At 38.2% G+C, this 20,724-nt stretch overlaps 1 protein-coding gene and 1 pseudogene across 2 annotated transcripts; both read left to right on the forward strand.

Annotated features, from left to right (window-relative positions):
- The first annotated feature begins 769 nt into the window (after positions 1-769).
- LOC149046753 (polycystin-1-related protein-like) lies at positions 770-6,801 on the forward strand. Its single transcript, XM_089202759.1, has 4 exons — positions 770-837; positions 1,454-1,585; positions 2,437-2,727; positions 6,279-6,801. The coding sequence occupies exons 2-4, from the start codon at positions 1,510-1,512 to the stop codon at positions 6,722-6,724; spliced, it is 813 nt and encodes a 270-aa protein (XP_089058885.1). The 5' UTR covers positions 770-837; positions 1,454-1,509; the 3' UTR covers positions 6,725-6,801.
- LOC113685263 (polycystin-1-like protein 2) lies at positions 6,801-18,764 on the forward strand (annotated as a pseudogene). Its single transcript, XR_016185515.1, has 12 exons — positions 6,801-6,804; positions 6,952-7,198; positions 7,708-8,308; positions 8,449-8,661; positions 9,178-9,303; positions 9,414-9,733; positions 10,035-10,274; positions 10,868-11,548; positions 12,836-13,072; positions 13,788-15,137; positions 16,054-16,219; positions 16,699-18,764. The product of XR_016185515.1 is annotated as a polycystin-1-like protein 2 (transcript).
- The last annotated feature ends 1,960 nt before the right edge of the window (positions 18,765-20,724 follow it).

The raw sequence follows: 20,724 nt of genomic DNA on the forward strand, positions 1-20,724 counted from the left end.
CCGCTCCTTAAAAGCGCCGATTCCCGAGTCCCATTCATGATAGCAATCCCGCATCTCGATCCCCTCTTACTTTAAATTCCCGGATCCTGGACTTTAAATAAGCCCAATCCTGGATCCCGAAAAACCTGTTGGGGACCCTCGTAGTTCTAAACCAAACTCATCAACGAACTAAAAACAGTGTATCATTTAAAAGTGGACTTTTTCGACGAATTGATGACTCGTCTATAAAAATTGCGTTAAGGGAAGGGAGAACATTTTTTCGATGGGAAGCTTGAATTAGGGGGAAGGCGTAATGATAAGTTCGGTGCCGGAGTGCGCTCATCCAAATGAAACTTAAAATTTTTACTGCAATATTTTTATTTCGTTTCCATCCGATGGGTTAAATTCTACTTTCATTATCTGCATCAATAAAACTGCAACCAACGTCCTAATCTGTTATTAAACTCGACTTCCAATGTTTCTGATTGGTCGGACAATAGGACTTGGAGTTCCTGGTAACAAGGCGTGTCTTCTTGCTTGCCGTGAAATTTACATGTGGACGTCGTAGGCTTTTAACAGTAAAGTTCACAATTAAGATAATCTGACGCCGAAAACTCCGCTAAGTTTGGAAAACGAGCCAAGACTAACATTGTCGTGTTGCACTCAGTTTTATTTGACATACTGTGATCTCTGGCAAATGGGTAGTAAGTTGATGGCTCTGGGAATGAGAGACAATTTTCCCGCCACTTTTTCGCGCCTGCTCCTGGTACAAACCCCGGTACAAGCTGACGAAGACGTTTTCATGGAGAGAGCGAAGGGATCCAGCAAACAACTCATTCCACAGGGATCGTTCTTCAAGTAAGAAAAATTTTGTTCGTTTAATTCTTAAGCAATTTGCTATACATTACTGCCCTTGTAAAAAGAGCCAGTGCACTTTCTTCTTTTTTTAATTTAAACGTATAAGTATAATGAATAAGCCTCGTAGAATCGTAGAGGAAATAAATTGAGAGGCAAGCACGAACGTATAACACTGTTTAGTGTCTTGGATTGACTGAAAGCCCGATCTTCCCTCGCTTATTGCTTTTATTTATTTATTTTTTTTTTTTTCAATGAATTCAAAACCATTACCCTTTCGCTCGATACCCAGTTATCTTGCCCTAACACTTAATTCGTATTTAGGAACTGTTTTCAAATTGCCAAAGTTTGGAGAGAGCAATGAGTCGTTGTTGAAAGCTATATCTCTATGCTTTTCAACAAGCATTCCACAGGAATCTAGTAACGGATTAGAAGACTGTCATGAGTGCAAGATTTCTTGTTTCGTTTTTTTTATTTTGTTTGTTTCGCTGTTGTTTGTCTAATCGTAAATCAAGAAGCGAACCAAAACAGATTATGCTATATTCTATCCCTATTTCTAATAAAATTCAAACACAACTATCTGAAAATTAACGGCAAATTCCTTCGCTTACTGTTTCAGTTCAGGGCATGCATCGCTGCAAATGATTTATCATGTAAAGTACACAAATTTAAACTATGAAGAAGTCATTGGTCAAAGTTTTTTTCATCATCTTTATTGAGGAGGCAATAATTAGAAGATCACATTCTAAAGGTAAGAGCAGTAAGATCTGTTGACAAACATGAAAACTGTGCACTCAAGAATATATCGTTTGTAAAATATACATTTAAGCCTTCCACTGATAGAAAAAACAAGGAATTTTGGGAACTAAATCTATATGATATTACTCAGAATTTTGAGTTTAGAGAAGTAACTGACCTACCCAAATTCAAATTCTAGTAGCAGTTACATTCAGGTACTGTAAACTACACTGAAAGAATAACAATGTGCCACTCAGTATGTTTTTGTTTTACAAATTAAATTAGTTATTCCTTCGTTCATGCATGCATTAGCACTAATTGAGCAGAACATTTGGAACTATATGTAAATTTTTTTTTCAAGACTTACACCCTCTCAATATGTTACTATGGATTAAGTCAACACCTTTAGCATCTGTAATGTTTGTTAGATAAATGAGTATTTGCAATTAGAACGCTTGTCAATGTAGGAAAAGTGCCTTGGTAATAAATCAATAGACACAGTGTAAACCAAGGGGAACTTTACAATTATAAAAATTTAATGAACATTTGTTTATTTTGTTTACTGTTATAAATCACACATATATTTTTGCCACAATTATTTTGAGTACTCATAGTTTGGAAAGCAAAAGCTCCCATTAGAATTCTGATGAGTCTTTTGTGCTTTCCCACCATAACATTGATAAAATGGGAGGCAACCATTTGAAATTAAGTGCCCCTAGTGTAATCACTTCACACAAGGTGATTATGGTGAGTTATGTAACCCTAAAGGAATCATTGATCACTTAACAAATTTTACTTTTATGCTGTACTTCAATATCATGCATACATGATTAATTTGTCTCACTAATTCTGTATCACTCATAGCACCAACAGGCTTAGATGTGGTTGAGAAGAGTTCAACATCAATCACAGTCAAGTGGGATGCTATTCCTGGAAGCTTCAGCTTTGATCCTCTGTCAGGATACAAGATACGTTATAGGAAGAGTGGCAGTGATAATTATGCTAGCATGGATGTAAGGTCTGATCAAACTCAAGCCAAAATAACCAACCTTAAAAGCAGGACTACTTATAAAATTTGTGTAGCTGGGTTTTACACATCAGGGAAAGAAGGACCATACTCAGAGGAAATAAATGCAGAGACACCAAAAATAACAAGTACGTATATGTTGAGTATTAATAAGTTTATTTTTAAGGGGGCTCCATAAGGTTTTTGACAGTACACAATTCAAAAGTTTATGCATGATCAGAGATAAATCTTGGCAAAATCCTATTCCCTTCTATAGCACTAAGATTTGGCAAAGAATTTCACACATATTTCTGACCTTCCTATTGCCAATTAATAAATAAAACTCAAAACACCAATTTGAGTAAAATCAAGACTGAAAAGAAAAATTTACCAAACAGAAGAGACTGCCTTTGCAACCCCCATTTCTTTTTCGACAGATCAGAAGGACAAATTTCACATAATGTGAACATTTTGGAAGATTTCATCTAAACAAATAAAAGAAAATTAAATTGAAGCCAAATTACTGCTGCCAAGCCCTACTCTTTGTTGCATTTCAGCGCAAGAACAAAAACCTTTATGTTAATGTTGGTGACATAAACTTAATTCTCAATAAAAATATAATATTTCACAGTCAGGCTGAAACTCTATGGAGCCACCTTTAAATTAATTGTATTTCAAAGGCGCTCCCCACATTATGTATACTTTTGATAACTAAGCACAGAAATGAAAATTGGACTGCTGTATTGTTTTAAGATTTGTTAGTTACAAAATGTTGGGTTTTGATTAGCTATTGAGACTTTCCAAGTTCAGTGAACATCACTACACTGTTGCTCCACAGTTTGTTTTTGTCTTTCTGATCTACCTGAGGATCAGAATGGAGGAAATTGAAAAAATGAGTCCCAGGCAGTCAAATCATCTAGCTCATCATAATGTGGGGGTGCAATATGTGCTCTAAATTTCACAGGTGAATAAATTTTATGAGCAAATGGTAAAGTAATAAACTAAGGTTTCTTGTGCTTGAAATAATTACTGAAACAAAGGATTTAAAACTCAGAATTTACTAGGACATTGAATCAATGAAATCAGCAGTTAGGAGCTTATAAAAAGACCAAGTATGAGTGCTGTAAGGGGAGGATATCAGCCCAAGATCTGAGTAAATAGGACACAGATGGGCTAATAATTTCCTGCCTTTTCTCTATTGGCTTTGCATGTTGAGTCCTTCTGCTAGGATAAAAAAAGCAAAAGTTATTACAAAGGTATAGTTTTTGCATACAGTCAAACCTCAAATATATGGATTTTTCAATTATGCAGACTTGGTTCTCTGGTCCCATTTTTCCATGAATATAAATTAGTTGCATTCAAGATCCGTAACAAATTTTTCCCATCAAACAAAGCAGATGTATTGAAAGAATTTGACTCTACTCCATTAATACAGCTTCAGAGAATGATACACTTAGTAACACACACATGCTATTTTAGGTCATGGAACATTTTTGTACAATTTTCTATGATTAGAGAATGTCTTTTAATTCATGCAAAATATTGATTGAATGATATATATTCGTTTTTATTTTAGTCTCTTTAATATTCATATTTTCAATTATCCGGACTCTTAATTATGCAGACTATTCAGCCCAGTCCTTACAAGTCTGGATAATCAAGGTTTGACTGTGGTATCAGTAAAACAACTTTTGCACAAATTAAAACATATCAACTATTCACCAAAGAGGAGGTGGCTAGTAGTGGTTATTTACTGAGACCTCAAGTGCCAAGGTAAATATCCCAGTCAAGTCATGCACACAGAGGTGAATAGTTGTTTAAGTATATATTAGATCAGTAAGATTATATTAAACAAAGATATAATTTGTGAAAACCAAATTCAATAATTGTTACATTATACAGTTACATTTTTCAAACAACCCGCAAAAGGAGACACCTTCCATGTTGCAAAAGTTTGAGAGCACAACACAGACAGAGGGCTTGGAAACCTGCCAGACTTTGAACTCAACATGATCAATGCAATATCCACTGCAAATATTGGGTTACCATGTCAACTTCACAAGCTCTTGTACTTTGATTGAATGCTCTCAAACCAGCAGTTTTTCCATAGTAAGTCTACACCACACAGGCGAATAGCACTTTTCACGCGCACTGATTGGCTGGTTTGGAAGTGATTAGCAAGTACTATTTACTTCCAAAGGGGCAAAATTGTACATCAACTATCTAATTTCCAACAATTTGAGGCTATATTGACAGATAGAAACTATTCTTTTTTTGTTTCTCAGTGTGGCATACACTAAACAATTAATTACCTCAGTGTTAAAATAAAGATTGAGTAACCAATCAAAGCGCACCATCAACACTATCCACTTTCTAATATATACTGATCACTGACAGGAAATGAATTATACACTAGGGTGAGGCAGAATGAAATAGTTGTTTATCAAGCGGGAAAATTCATAGCGGTGCGTTAAAAATTCAGACAGTTGAACGTTTTGTCGCAAATTCTTCAATTACACAGTTCTTTTCCGACATATCATTTTTTGAAAAATAAAATTCGATAAAATTTCCTCACAGCCACATACTATTGTAAAACAAATCTGTTTTCCCAATGGAAATGTATTGTTTTTGTCATTGTTTTCTCTATCCAAGAACTGAATGCATAATGTAGTATGGGGCTGTACGGAAATTTTACCTAAAATTCATCCCGCCTCACCTGAATTTTGGAAACCTCGGTCCTCACCTGCGGTCATAAGTCGCATCTATTGGAAGCATCGAAGGGTCGTTGAGTCGAAGGCTTATTCTGTTATTTTAAGACTTTGATATAAATTTCTTTCCAAACAGAGTATTTTAAGGCATATTTCGCTTTCATTATGAGCTCGGGAAGATTTTATGACTCGATTAGAAAGGAAAGAAGTCAAAAAAAGCCGACTTGAAATTCTTGAAAATCTACCGCACGGACGCCATTTTGTCTACTGCGATTATTGGTTGCTCGCGCTCTAATCGACCCCTTTCTAGTACCCTCTAACGAAGCAATAAAGGAAGTCTGGGGAAAATTCTGCCTAGCAACCGATGTAGTTGAGAGAGCAGGTAATTTAGCGTTAACAACTGGGTTGAAAACGTAAATTAGCCACCGTAAAGAGTAAAAAAGCTGACGTTTCGAGCGTTAGCCCTTCGTCCATCGCTCTGACGAAGGGCTAACGCTCGAAACGTCAGCTTTTTTACTCTTTACGGTGGCTAATTTACGTTTTCAACCCAGTTGTTAACACTAAATTACCTGCTATACTCTCCCACCGACGCAGCACCACAGTTTCTTTAGAAACTTACCCCTTTATAGTTGAGAGAGCGTTTCTCACGCGAAACCTGGGGCGTTTCGGGTGTCTAGGTCTGTGATAAGCTTAAATGGCATCTTGACGGAGCTGTCCATAACAGGGAACCCCAATAACAACCGGTAGCCTGCCAAAACCGCCGGCTAGTCTGCCATCTTGATTTAGCCCACTACTTTAACCTCGTTTTACCAAGAGTACAGTTGAAAAATACTACAATTTTAGTTTATGAATTTTAATTTATCAGTAACAGGTGGAAATACGAGAGAGTTTCCAGTTTTGCGTGTAATCTGACGAAACATAAAAGCATCCACGATAACATGGCCGCGTACTACATGTATTTCTTATTTTTGTTTCTTTTTTCCTTCAATTAGACATTCCATGTTACAACCTAAATGTGAGCCTGCCAAATATCTCACCAAACCTCTCTTCATACTTGAGCTTATACAGATCGAGACAGTTTGTAATTCAGTCTGAAGTCAAACTGAATTGTGAGATGCCTAACGACAAATTGTTCCTCTGGCGTGTTTATCAACTGGGTGAAGGAGATACACCATTACTTTCAAGGAATAGCTTCTCAGAATTGCAGATCACACCACTCTTGTTGCCAATTGGTGAATTTTTGGTTCAACTCAATGTCAGCATGATAGGAACATCAGTGTTTGGGGTTAGTCAGGGTTATTTCAAGGTGGTGAGTAGCCCTTTAGTGGCATCCATTGCTGGAGGAAGCAAGGTGGCCAGAGGACTAAATAGAACATTGATTCTGGATGCATCTACGTCATATGATCCGGACGAGGATAATAAAAAGTATTTTGGTTAGTGCGAGGATATGTTCGTTGTCTGTTAAGAGAAACTTCAAAGATTGATTAGTAAAAAATAAAGAGTTGAAATTTTAAATGGGCATGTCATAATTTTTATGATCACTCTGAAAAAGTTGCACTTTAAGAGAAAAATTAATATAATTTACTGACTGGCTAATCGAGTCAAAGTGATGGCTATTAGAAGTGTTGATTCCATGCCTTACTATGTGATCATGCTGTATTATAGGTCTCAATTTTACATGGTTGTGCAGAGAAGAGTCACCTCTGGGTCGTAAAAATCCTGATCAAGCAGGATGTTACTATGGAGTCAGTGATAAAGAATATGATGGACATAAACTTAGATTGAACAGAAGCCTTTTGGCAGAAAACACCTCATACGTCGTAACAGTACAGGTTACAAAGGATGAAAGGCAAGCTGAGTACACTCAGGAAGTGTTTATTGTTCCCGGTGACCCACCGGAAGTGCAAATCAGGTATTCAAAACTTAAGAAACCAGGCGCTTGAACTTCATCTGATTTGGCATTATTAAAACAATGAAATAGAATATAAAAATACCTGTAACTCCAGGCATTTAACACCACAAAACACACCGCATTTGAGATCACAAACAAATCAATGCAAATCAGGTATGTAAAACAAAACAAACCATACTGGGCTTAAAACTACTGCTTTTATCTGAAAATACCAACAACCTTCGGTTCAAAGGTCGCGGGTTAACACCAAGCCGACATTCTTTACATAGGAGAAGATTATATCAACAATAAATTTTAATTTACAATTTATAGAATTAGGCCACAGTTATCTTAAACACCAAATACATTTGAACATTTTCGTGCATGTAACTACGTAAGTATCTAGGCATATCAATAAAAAGACAGACAGCACTAATGAAATAGTGGTCTTATCGTTCCTAAGTTGTAGAACTGAGTCTGATTAATGCAGGTGTGAATCTGCCCTAACTACAATCTTAACTCACCCACAGGTGTGTTGAAAACTGCGCTCCCAAACTTAACCCATCCGGAAGAATGGCTCTCCAAGGCATGTGTACAGGTGCCTCATGTCATGGAAACCTTATCTTCAAATGGACAGTTTTAAAAGACGTGAATAACTCTTCAAATAGTTCTCAGTGGGAAGAGATTTCAGAAATACAAGAGTTGATAAGAACTCGAGTTTCATCAAAATCTCTTGTTACTAGGCCTGGAGTGCTGACACCCGATACCAGGTATACGTTCATATTGATTGCTCAACGACAAGGTGGATACTGCGGGTATTCCGAGTACCATGTCATCACAAACAGCCCGCCTGTTGGAGGAGTATGCACTGTGAGCCCAACATCAGGAGTCACTCTCACAACAGAATTTAAATTTACGTGCATGGATTGGCAGGATCCAGACCTTCAGTTGCAGTATGCATTTCTTTATCTCACAAGTAACAATCTTTTTTATGTGACATACAAAGGAGTAAAAAGTAGTGTAACAACCAAACTTCCTATTGGAGAGAAAAAAAATAATTTTACTATCGACTTTCGCGTAAGAGTGATTAACATGTTGGGAGTATTCACTGAAGTTAGGACTCCTGTACAGGTAAGAGAAGGAAACACTCAAGAAAAAGTTTAAGAATGCCTGGATCTCTTGTACCTGTGCTACCACAATTTTCCTTTCAGTCAACGCTCCCTATCAAAATATGAGGTCGCTATTTGTGGAATATTCTGTTTTACTTATAGGTCTTAGAACCCAGCATTGAGCAAGTAAACTTCTCAGACATTGTCAAAAACCTCACAACCGGGGAGGAGAGTGAGCTGAGTTATTTGATTCAGTCAGGTGACGAGTCACGTGCTCTACAATTAACGGCAGCAGCCATTTCGGTCGTTGATACCATTTCACTTGCGAAAACGGCTGAAAGTCAGGCCCTTGAGTTGAGAGAGAAACGGATAATGGTATAGATTTAATTGGTTGAACTACTTCTAGTAAGACTCTCAAAGTGAAACCCTTTGAAAGAACTCTTTCAGGAGGTTTGATTATGTAAAGTTACAGTAATTTACCGAACAGAAGGACGTGATTAAGGCGCATCGTTGCCAACCTGTGTTAGAGTTCTACTTACAGTGTAGAGCCGGGCCAGGTTTGCTGAAACAACACTTCCCTTCCTCCAGCAATATTTTAAGGTTTATAGTGGAAAACTGGTAAGCTGATATGCTTTAACTATGCAGGCTGTTAAAGTTATCCTTGAATGGTATCAGATATTACTATTAAGACTCTTGAGAACACCGTATTGTGTTCCTTAAAATGGAAATTGCCTAGTTAGCTCGCTTTATCAAGTTGTTTCATTGTATCCACATAACTCTTCAATTTAGAGGATTTGCACCTATCGATGACGCAACCATTGTTTTTTTTTCTGTTCAGCCGCTTTGAACAAACACCTAAGCTCACCTCTTGTCTTCTTTCAATTGATATAGATTAAATCAAACATCATACACCTGTTGTCCACTATCCCGGTAGATACAGTCGTCAGAGTCCAGCAGGTGTCAAATGTGATTGCCTCTGCCACCTCGGTCATTGACGAGATTACCGTCGAAGCACAGGTAATTTAATAACCAAGCGATACTTTGGTATCAAACAAGTATCCCTTCCTTGGCTAAAATAAGAAATACATGAGTTAATATCCTGATCCTTTAAATTTTTTTTCTTGCAGAAAGATGGAACGGATGCGCTTGAAAAGATGACTTCAGTACTAAAGGGGAGAGTGCAAGAGGGGAAAGATACGACTCGCTTTTTGAAGGCGCAAAGAGTCTTGTGAATGGTTTCGGTAGCATTCTCAGGGTAGTATCACATGAAGCTAGTGTATACGATTCGCATTCGGAATCATCTAAGTCTCACATCAAAGCCAGCTTCATAGATGCAGATGGACGACTCTCACGTAGGAGCCGAAAGTTAGCATTCAGGTCGAGAACGTCTTCGTCGTATTTATGGGCCAGAAGAAGCAAAAGAGACGCTTCTGACGCCCAGCTACAGGTAGAGAACCGTCAAGAAATACGTCTTCAAAATCCATATCATAAATGAAAATAAACTACAATAAAATTAAGGGATATTAGACGTAAGATCAATTTCTTGTCACATTTCCGGGTATAAGAGACATTTTGAGTTAAACTTATCTTATCCTGAAAAGAAAAGCTCAAATCCTGATTGCTAATTTGATGGTAAAGTTATGACAATTTGAGTGGAACTTCACGTTACCAAAAACAAAATTGAAATAGATGTTATAGGTTGTAACTAATAAACACAGCGGCCACTGTTTTTATTTTGTTTGTTTCAGGCTCAGATCCATATTAAGAGTATACTCCAGTCTTTGAAGGAGATCGGAAGTATCATCTTGTCCCGAACTCTCGCTGGCGAGGAGCAGAAAGAGCTTACAGCCAAAGCTATGTCTCTGTTAGTGCTGCGAGAGAGGCCGGATATGCTCGTTAGGACTGTTTTGACAAGCAAAGGAAATAGTTTTCAGCTGACTTCATTACCCATCCAGTTGGTTAATGTTAACCAGTATCTAGATAGCCAGGTAGGTACAGGAACTAATGATGGTGCATCACATAACTTCACTGCAAATATTACGCCACTATTAGTGTGGATGAACGCGCCGTGAACACACCTGTGAGTAAATGTGTAAACATTCTGGCTGGAAAGGAGATTGTCTGTATGGGCTTTTACTTTAATAAGAAACTTCCTCTCTTAAGTTTTCATTTTAATGGGGGCGAAAAGGACAAGACAAGATGTAATGGCATAAAGCCGGCGAGTTTGATTAAACTTGTTTTTCAAAACCAGGCTAATCAATGTCAAATCTCCTCGCCTTGTATTGTTCGTTAATTAAAGAAATGTTAGCTTCAGTTGCAAAACTTATCGTCACAAAGCGGGGAAACTAGTGCCCTGCTCGGAACCTAGAGGAAATTTGTTAACTTTCCATTCACCTACAGCTGAATCGACCGTAGGAAGTTGAATAAATATCTGTTGCGCTTTTTAAGCCGCGAATCTTTGGTGAAATCAAATGAGAGGTTAAGACGACGCGAAATATTTTTTGTAGTTTGTTCCCAACAACTGCTTTAACATGGAGCCATTTACAGTTTCAAATATTCTTTTCTCTCTCTATGTCTACAGATGATAACAACAGAGTTTATACCTTTTTCTTGGGACCCCTCAGGTTCAAGAGTAACGACTGCAGTTTCAAGCCTTGAACTTAAGAACAGTTCTGGTAATTTCCTGAATACGACAGAACTGGCGGCCCCGATTACTATAAGACTTCAGAACCTCCAAGAATTCAGAAACGCTTCTCAGTCTCATTTCGTTGGAGCTAACAGAACTGTTTTCTACAAGTTAAATGTTAACCAAACTGGGATGGCGTTGATGCTAAAGATTCGACCAGAAAGCAATGAAACAAAATTTTTGGTGACTGTTAAGTACGGAGAGCGGTCTGTAAATAATAACGACCTGAATTTAACAATACCTGACCTTTCGTCTTGCGATAAGATTCCAGATGGTTATGTCAACTGTTCACGGGATCCTTACATAGTCTTCATGAACCAGTAATTTGTAGAGAGAAAAGGTCTTGGTTATTACTTCATTAGTCTTACAGCCATGTCAAGGATTCCAAAGATCTCTCGAGTGAGACGCTGCGCAGTGCAATCATGTGTGCAGTTCAAAGCACCGCCCATCAAGGGTGAAAGTTTCAGTGTACCTCAGTACCGGGAAGGTGATGAAAATTACACCATACAAGTGATGCCGGCTGCTTGTCTGTACTGGAACGCGGAAATATCGCAGTGGACGTCTGAAGGATGCAAGGTGAAATATGAGAAGTTATGATAACCTTTGCTGTAAACTGTAACTATGCGACGTAATATTTATTGAATGAACTCCTTCATTCGGCTGGTATGTCTGCCGATAATGTCCGAAAATAGGTATTTGGCCATGAAGCAAACCTTAAAGAGCACTTGTGAAATTTGAGGAAAAGCTCTTAGCCAAGGACATTATCAACCGACGTACCAGAAACCAGAAAGGGGTTTCAGGGCGTGAAATTAACTTTTTTTTCTGATAGCCACTTGGCTCCTAAATTCTTCAAAGTGGTAGCCAATTCAAAAAAAGTTGGTCGCCATTTTCAAAGACAAACAAAATCTATCTTTACGCTGTCAGCGTTCTAGATAGACCCTCCAAAATTAAGTTAGGGAAAAGATCTTTAACGTGCTACAAAGTGGACACTAGGATGGATGATATACAACTTTCAGGCTCATCTAAATCCAAGATGGCGTCTAGTTATCGATCGAGATGCATGTGCTACGTTTTGGAAACAAACTTAACAGGAAGTTTGCCGCGGATTTATCTTTGCAAATCTTTTTAATTCACTATATCTCTTGGTAAGGTTATGATGAAACGTTCTAGTCGCCAATTTGGCGACTAACTTTCAGGATTTGGTCGCCAAAGTGAAAAATTTAGTCGCATTGGCGCCTGTATTAGGCGCAATTTCACGCCCTGGGTTTATTTATTTGATAACCCTCCTATTAATTTTCAGATCGCGCGTTGAAAGCAGACTTTATTGACCGGGGCGGCATTGGAGATCAACTTTCTAATGTCACTATCCCTGGACTCGATCAAACGAGTTCGCTCTCTTCCCTGTAAAGTAATAACGATGAAAGGCACGAAACACTTGCATTTCTTTTTCTGCTGGCTTTGTTTCTTTTCGACGGAAATAGTCGCAGGACAAATATCGAGGTAAACTTGGGGTTATTGCGTGATACTGACCGGTGATTTTGCACCACGTGGCGTAAAATAGCTAATAAAATTGCGCGAAAATTGATGGGTGGTTGTGTAATGATGTTTAAGCACGTTTTTAAGACAACAATTTAGTTATTACTTTAGTTTTTAATTTCACTCTTAAACTTCCCACGGAGCTTGCAACATAGGATCATTCGGTGGACATAAGACCAGTAACTTCTAGACCGTTACTTTCTCTATCAATGGCTCCTTAATTTCATGTCATGCTTCCTCCCCTTTATTTTCCTCCCACCAACATGTTCACCTATACTTGGAATTAACACCAAAATCTAGCTGTTGATGTAAACTGTTTAATTGCAGGTAAGCGAAGTGACAACTCAAGATTACATACATTGCTTTTGTTATCACCTAAGTGCTTTTGGTGGTCAGTTATTTGTGGCACCCACTCCTATCGATTTTGATAAGGTTTTCACCGAGCTGGTTCGCTTACCGGATAGTGGAAACTTAGCTGTTATAATAACAGTTGGCTGTGTGTTTGGTCTCTATCTCGGACTGCTGCTCTGGGCAAGACGGAATGACAAACTTGATCTTGTGAAGGTAAAAGTGTAATCTCTGATTATTACTAATGTGTGAGGCCAAAAAGACAACTGGCTTCTGACTAACTCGCGCCCAGTGAGCCTTGGATGACTGATTGCAAGCTCCTAATACCAGTCGCACAGCTGACTGATTCTTTCTTTGCTATCCGACGAATTTACTTAACGAGGGTAAGCTTCGTGTTATCGCGAGAAAAGAAAACCATCCACTGGCCAACATTTCCAAGTTTGAATTGCAATTTTTCAGTCGCCGAATCTTCTGCGATCGTTAGGCGAAATAATGGCAGAGATCGGCAGTCAAAACTCAAATTCAAAGGAAATTTCTCAGGCTGAAAATGCCAACTGAGCCATTTCTTGAGAGATCAAAAGAAATGGCGCGAGAAATAAAAGCCGAAAGGTGACTTCGGTTGTGTGACACTAGCCATGCGACATAATGCTGTTTAGATGCTTCGGTAAAGCGAGTATAAACACTTTACAGAGAGCTTATTTGTCACTTGAAAAAATGTTTGAAATCAAGTGGAAGCTATATATAGTAAAGGTGAACTCTAAACCCACGTACAGGTTTGTTGATAGTGGTCGGGAATATAGCTTATTTGCACTCTTAAATGACGGTCGCAGATAAAAATTATGCCCTTTAAAAAGTCAGTTTATATCAATATAGTTACAGTCTGTGTCCATTTTGAACATACTTTGACCAGTTCTCCTTTCCTCCCTTGAAGGTGGGCGAGAGGGCACTCATAGGAGTACCCATACCTTGGTCTCACTTCGTCGAGGTTCAAGTATTTACGGGCATCTGGCGAAACTCGGGAACCACTGCCAACGTCTTTATTGTACTAGAGGGAGAGTTGGGTACTAGTCGACCGTACCGTTTGAAGCACGATTCGTGTATTCCTTTTGCAAGAGGGAGTATTACTTCCTTTGTTATTTCCATTCCTGTCGACATTGGCACCATAAAAACCGTTCGAGTATGGCATGACAACGCGGGCACCAGTCCATCATGGTTTTTGAATCAAATCAAGGTTAGCGATCTGTTCAGTATGATACAAAGGAACTTTGTATGTTTTACGTGGCTGGCAGTTGATAAAGGTGATGGATTAATAGATCGTACCTTATGTTTCACAACAGCGGATGACAGAGGAATTGATTTTTCTACTTACGTCCAGAACAGAATTGCTGAAGAAGTCAGTGATTTACATTTATGGTTTTCTGTCGTTGCAAGACCACCAAGATATCGATTTAGTCGCGTGCAACGTTTATCTTGCTGTCTAGTATTATTGCTGACAATTATGCTAACCAGTGCGATGTTTTACGAACATAGAACAGCGATGGACGACACACAGGGAACGCTAAGGTTAGGCCGTTTTGTTGTAAACTTCAGAGAGTTCATCATTGGAGTGGAGAGCCTTATGGTTGTATTTCCTGCCTATGTCTTGACTGTGCAACTTTTTGCTCGTACTCGATCCTCGAATGAGGATAAGCAAATGGCTCTCAAAACCAACGCAATGACGAAATTTAGTAAGATGAAACGCGAGTTTTCTTTTCCACGCTGGTTTATTTGCGTTCCTTGGCTCTTGTGTTTTCTCCTCTCAACTTGTGCGGCGGCTTTTGTTATCTTCTACAGTCTACAGTGGGGTGCAGATAGAAGTGAGCAGTGGCTTATTTCGGTTGCATTGTCAATTTTGTTGGACTTATTTATAACGGAACCAGCGAAAATCATCGTCGTTGCTTTTATACTGCCTCATCTTTTCAAAAGTACATGTGATAGGTCCACCTGGATTTCTAGCCCTGTAGACACAGAGGTTGATCTCGAAGATATTAGAGTTGGTGGGCTAGACTATGATGAGGTCGAAAAAGAAGAACTTAAAACACCAAAGCCCTTAACGAAGAGAAAATTACGTCGCATTAGGGCCGCTCGAATGAGGGAAATGTATATGTACAAAGCTCTTCGGAATATAGTATCGTACCTACTGTACTTGTTAATTTTACTTATTGTTTGTTACGGTGGACGTAGCAAGCATGGATATATGATGACATCTTCCATGAAGAATACATTTGGAGAACTTAATACGGTACGTAAATTATTTCTCATTATAGGCTAATCTTCTCGTTTCAGACCAGCTTACTTTAGTAAAAATGGATACTATTAACTTATAATGTTAACAGAAATTTGTAAAGGCTTGTTTGTTGAAGGTGTCGGTGACTTTACGGGCCTGAGGCCATAATTTTAATCTAAATCTAGGAGCCAGCTTCAGAGTTGCGAGTCTTGACTTGAAGAACCAAAACATTTGGTTTAATTTCCTGACTGACTGATTCTCGAACCTATCCATACCTCGATCTTGAATGTGAACGAGACCAACAAAAATCAACTTTTTGGAGACAAGTAATTACCAAGACTTTCGAGAAACGGTTCCGTGAAGTTTATTTAAGGAAACTATCGAAGTAGTTAGAGAAAAAAACTATCTAAGCTACTTTCAGATAGACAAGTTTCTGTCAACGTATTTTCGTAGTTGCACGGAACTGGTTTTCTACGGCAAAGGCATAGCTGCATGGATGTGTGCCAGCTCAGCTGAAAATTGCCAATTTAGACCGGTGCGTTAAGTACATGAGCACATGATAGAATCCCTGATAAAGGTTAAATTTCAATCTAGTATTTCCATTCCCCGGCAAAAGAGCGAAGAAAATTTTAAATCCTAACTAATCTCGAAGTACTTTTTGTCGTATCAAACAAAGCAAGGGAAATTGGTTTTGTTTGACGTCAGCTATGCGTCGATAATCTGACAGATCACAAGCAACAACCAATCACGGTCGCCGAATATTCAGTCAACTGTATGAATATTTCTTTGAATAAAAGGGGTAAGTTTCTAAAGAAACTGTGATGCTGCTTCGGTGAGAGAGTATGCAAGGTTAATTAAGTATTATCGACTTAACCATAAATATTTATTTGTTTAGTTACTAATTTATTTATTCATCACGCCGAACATTTAGATCTCAAATCACTTCAACACATGGAACTGGTTACGTGACGTTTTGGTACCCGGGCTTTTTGAAGACGGAAAAGATGTTACCTCAAATAGTTCCATGCTCTACATTGGAGACGGCGACGCAGTCCTCGTTGGGATGCCTCGTCTTAGGCAGCTACGAGTCAAAGAAGGTATTTTGAAGGAAGTGTCTAAACGAAGACCAAACAAAGTTACTCTCTGAATTTATCTCGTCGACAAACTGATTTCAGTTCAGCTTATATAAACTTTAACAAGGTCGTCAAAAGTTCTTACTTCAAATTTTGAGTGGAGTAAAAAATCTCGCAGAAACTATATTCGACTTGATGTGAAGCAGATCACATTGAATAACTGTCAACATGAATTGCTGGGTGTACCAATGATTATGAGTTCGATTTGAATAATTTATAAAAGAATTAGTATCTTTAAAATTTCGGGTAACCTGCACAGAAAAATTGTGCTTCATTAAGGTTATGCAAAATCATTTAATGTCATTAGCCAGCTTTCTTTGAGGAGAGAAAATGAAAACCTTAATCATTACTCATCAATTTATGAATTAATTAGCATCTCATGCACGCGATATCTGTATCACAAAGATGAAACAATTAACGCCATGGTCTTTTTCCACTTTAAGGTTCTTGTGATGTCAGCATGGAGGAATTGACAACCCCACTCAACTCTTGCGTGGCTACATATACATTTAGTAACGAGGACAAAACCAGCTCCCATGGAAAAAAATGGCGTTTGTTTTCCTCATTTAGGAATGAGTCACTCGTTAGTCTTCCCCAGGTCTGTCCAAGTGCTTGGCATTATTCTTCAGCCCAGCAAACACTAAACCTTCCCCTATGGGGAAAACTTCATCTGTTTAATTTTTATGGTGAAGGAGGTTACCTGGCCGAGTTGGGCTATGACAAAACTACAGCACTGAACGTCATCTCCGAACTAAACCTGTTTGACTGGATTGACAGATTTACCAGTGCATTAATTTTTGAGTGCGCAGTTTTTAACTCTCAAGTAAATTTGTTCAGCGTAATTTGGATCTTGACTGAGTTTTCGCCAAGTGGTCTCGTGGTTTCTAATCACGTGATTCATACTATGCACATATATGACATTGGTGGGGGCTACAGTACTATAACCATAACCTGTCAATTGTTACTAGTGGTTTATATTATATACTTTGTTATCAAGGAGACGAGGAAGATGATCGTGGGAATTCGACTGTATTTCTCAAGTTTTATCAATTGGGTGGAAATCCTCCAGACTATATCAGTCATTTTCTTTCTAATTGCTCACATTATGAAAGAAACAAAGCTCTTCGCTACCACAGCTGAACTTGAGAAAAACACATTTCAATTTATCAGCTTCGATTGGGGAGTTCTTCTACAAGACTTAGAAACGGTATTTTTATCGTTACTGATGTTCTTGAACACTTTGAAGTTGCTGTATTTGCTCAAATTCAATCCCCGTGTGAGGCATTTATTCCATGTAATGAAGGGATCTGCTCGGGAACTAGTTCACTGCTCAATTGTATTCGCTGTGTTCATGTTTGGATGTATCCATGTAGGATATATTCTATTTGGGAGAGAACTTTACTCCTTTTCTTCGCCTTTCCTCATTCTACAGTCTCTTCTAGTCGAAGGAGTCGTTGGTGGCGGAGTGGACTATTTTAACGATTGTTGCACAGTCATTGGCCCCGTTTACTTTACAGCGTTAAAATTGGGACTTAATCTCATATGCATAAATATTTTCGTTTCTGTTCTTGTTTATAATTATGGCCGCATCAGGGAACTCTCCAGAGGAAAATTTGGTCTCGGACACTTCGTGATAATGAAAACGAGAGAACTACTAGGCTGCGTGGGCGACCGCTTAAGGGCGAATGAAGACAAATCTGCGTATGATTTACCGAACACGGAGATTGAGGAAGATATTCTTCCTGAGGCAGCTGAGATATTGGCAAGGTTGGATCGGATTAATCATCTTTTAAATGTTCACTATGCCGAAGAATTTTGTGAAGACCTTGAGCTGTTTTCTTTGTGGTTTGATCTCCACATGCAAGCTAGGAAATCCAAGGATTTACGTGAAAACTGGTTCGATGCACCAGAAAGTTTTGAGTCTACAGAGGAGGAAGATTAGGTGGATGCAAAGGAATAAGAACTTTTTTTCTTGTTTACCATAGGCAATTGATAAACGACTCGCCTTTAGGACTGTTCGAAAAAACCACCAAATCATCTTGAATCGACCTTTCGAATCACTTTCAGAATTAAAATAAGCTGTTACTGTGAAGGAGATATCATTGTCATGTTAACTTTGGAACAATTTCAGTCATTTTTCTCCCATAGCATAATTTTATTAGGGGCTGCTTTCAAGTGCATATACTCATTAGATTTCACTTCGCCATTTTGATAATGGTTTCTTTTACAGTGTTAGGTTTTTATTGTAGTTAAACACTCATAATTGCGATAGCTTTAATTGCAACTTCATTAATTGGACCTAATAGGCCTTGGAATCTTACCATGAGGGACCAACACAGTCTCAGTTGTCGTGTTAATCAACTAATAGCATTCTTATGCCATTTTGATGTAGTAATTCTTTTAAACATTCTTCAAAGGAAGGGTGATTCCATTTAGCAGATTTACCGCTACCTTTTATTTAACGTAGTAGATTTTGTACATTTATTCGCTGGATTGCAATAAATACGATCACGGGAAAGTGGTATCCATGCATGCAACTTGTATTTGTTAGCCGATTGCGTTCATGGGGATTGATTCAGAGCTTATTTATTTATTTACCAGGCTCGAGGTGTGTAAATCGGTAAACGGATAACGTTCAAAATTTCAACCATGCCTAATGCTCGATTTTAAAATTTTGGGCACCTTTCGCTAGTATTGCTAAAGATTGATATATTAACCTCCTAAATCAATGCGTTGTTGTTTTTACTTGGTGGTTATTGTAAAAAAGAAAATCTGCTCCTAAATATATGTTTTAGTGCAGTACTAACATGGCCGTGAGTCACTATTGTTTCGGTAGCCAATATGACCGTCGGAATATCCTGTGAAAACGATCTCTAGGTCCCTCTAATGACCGTGAAAATGCAACTAAACTGGTGAAACGTTGGACTTCATCTAGACAGGCGTGAATTGAACTTATTAAAGTACCTGATCGCATGAACACTTAAGGATGGTCACACCCAGTGTAAGGGATCATTTCTCCTGTGCACGCTCACACTAAACATTTTTACTGCGCGTCAAGTAAGAAACTCTTGAAAATATCAGAGCCGATGATTACTGCGACCCAGATGGTTTGAAAGTATTTTTGTTGAATGCGCAGCCAACTCCATCCTTTTTTAGTAGTGATGACTGCTATCTACTTCTTTTACCGTTCTGACAAAACAAAAAAAAAAACCCCGACTGAAAGGAAGTTTTACAGAATCTATGTATATTACTATGAAACGAAAATAAGCGGGTGCACTTTGAAATTAAGCTTTCTGAGCTCAATTCGATTGTTTGTTGAGAAACAAGGACCATTGAGCTCAACGGCTTTTCGATAAAGCGAAGTTAAGCGTTTTATTTTTGCATCCGTTGATGAGTATAATTTTCAACAGCAAAGGGGTAAGTTTCTAAGGAAACTGCGGTGCTACGTTGGTGGGAGAGTAATAACAGAATAATTTAGTATTATCAACGGAGTTGATAATAAATGAACGTAAATTGGCCCCCGTAAAGAGTTTAAAAGTTGCAGATTCGAGTGCTAGCCCTTCATTATAGCGATTGGAGGAATCATGGGTTGAGTGTGTATTATGCAGAAAATCGAGCAACGCTATTGGTGGGAATATGGTGGAGAGAAAACAAGAATAAATTAGTTGAATGAAAAGCGCTCATTGATTCCGCACTAGTGCAGATTTGAAAGATAAATTTTTGTTCTTGAGTTTTTCGGCTAGATGTAGGGAAAGGCTGCAAACTGTCATATGCTGCTTAATATGTTTAAGGAGATTAAAGTGTGGAATGCACATCAGTAGGAGATAAACTTGATAAAATTTCGTCCGAACTTCAACAAAGTAAGAACCACAGAAGCGAGTTTTAGGAATCAGAAAACAAAATTTAATTTCCCAAGTCAAATTTCAACGAAGACTAGTTCTAACTAGCATTTTTTACTGATATATATATATATATATATATATATTTTTTTTTTTTTTAACTAAACATGTAAAGTCGATCGAGGGGAATTAAAATCTTTAAAAAAAAGACCAGTTATCCCAGAGAGCTACGGTCAGCTACTGATACTGATCCAATCTTTTTTTGGAGAAAATTTTTGTTTCAGCTTTTTGGTTGGTGCAAAGTGCTGATGTAAGGCGAGGGAAATAGTCCTTTATTTTTGCTTCAATTCTAACGATATATTAACAATAAATCTGTCAATTAAGTTACTGAAGGAGTGGTGTAATGTAACGGCTTTTCATTACTCCTACAGTCGCATGAGGACAAGCATAGCTTAGAATTTGGATATTGCTTACGAAGTCAATATGCATTTCATAACAAGAAATTTTAAAAATCTATTCATTGAGGAAAACGAGACGAAAGATTTGGCGGCGAACTAGTAAAGATTGGGCGAAGCCTCGAGGTACCCTCGCGTGCCTTGGAAGGAAAGTCCTGCCTGCATTGAACAAACA

Source organism: Pocillopora damicornis, chromosome 4, assembly GCF_964200805.1.
Source record: "Pocillopora damicornis chromosome 4, jaPocDami1.2, whole genome shotgun sequence".
Classification (NCBI taxonomy): Eukaryota; Metazoa; Cnidaria; class Anthozoa; order Scleractinia; family Pocilloporidae; genus Pocillopora; species Pocillopora damicornis.

Bases quoted from the DNA above. Each gene is read 5' to 3' on its own strand.
- LOC149046753 (XM_089202759.1), top strand. From the start codon at position 1,510: ATGAAGAAGTCATTGGTCAAAGTTTTTTTCATCATCTTTATTGAGGAG. The intron at 1,586-2,436 runs GTAAGAGCAGTA...TATCACTCATAG, and splicing joins TAGAAGATCACATTCTAAAG to CACCAACAGGCTTAGATGTG. The intron at 2,728-6,278 runs GTACGTATATGT...TCCTTCAATTAG, and splicing joins AGAGACACCAAAAATAACAA to ACATTCCATGTTACAACCTA.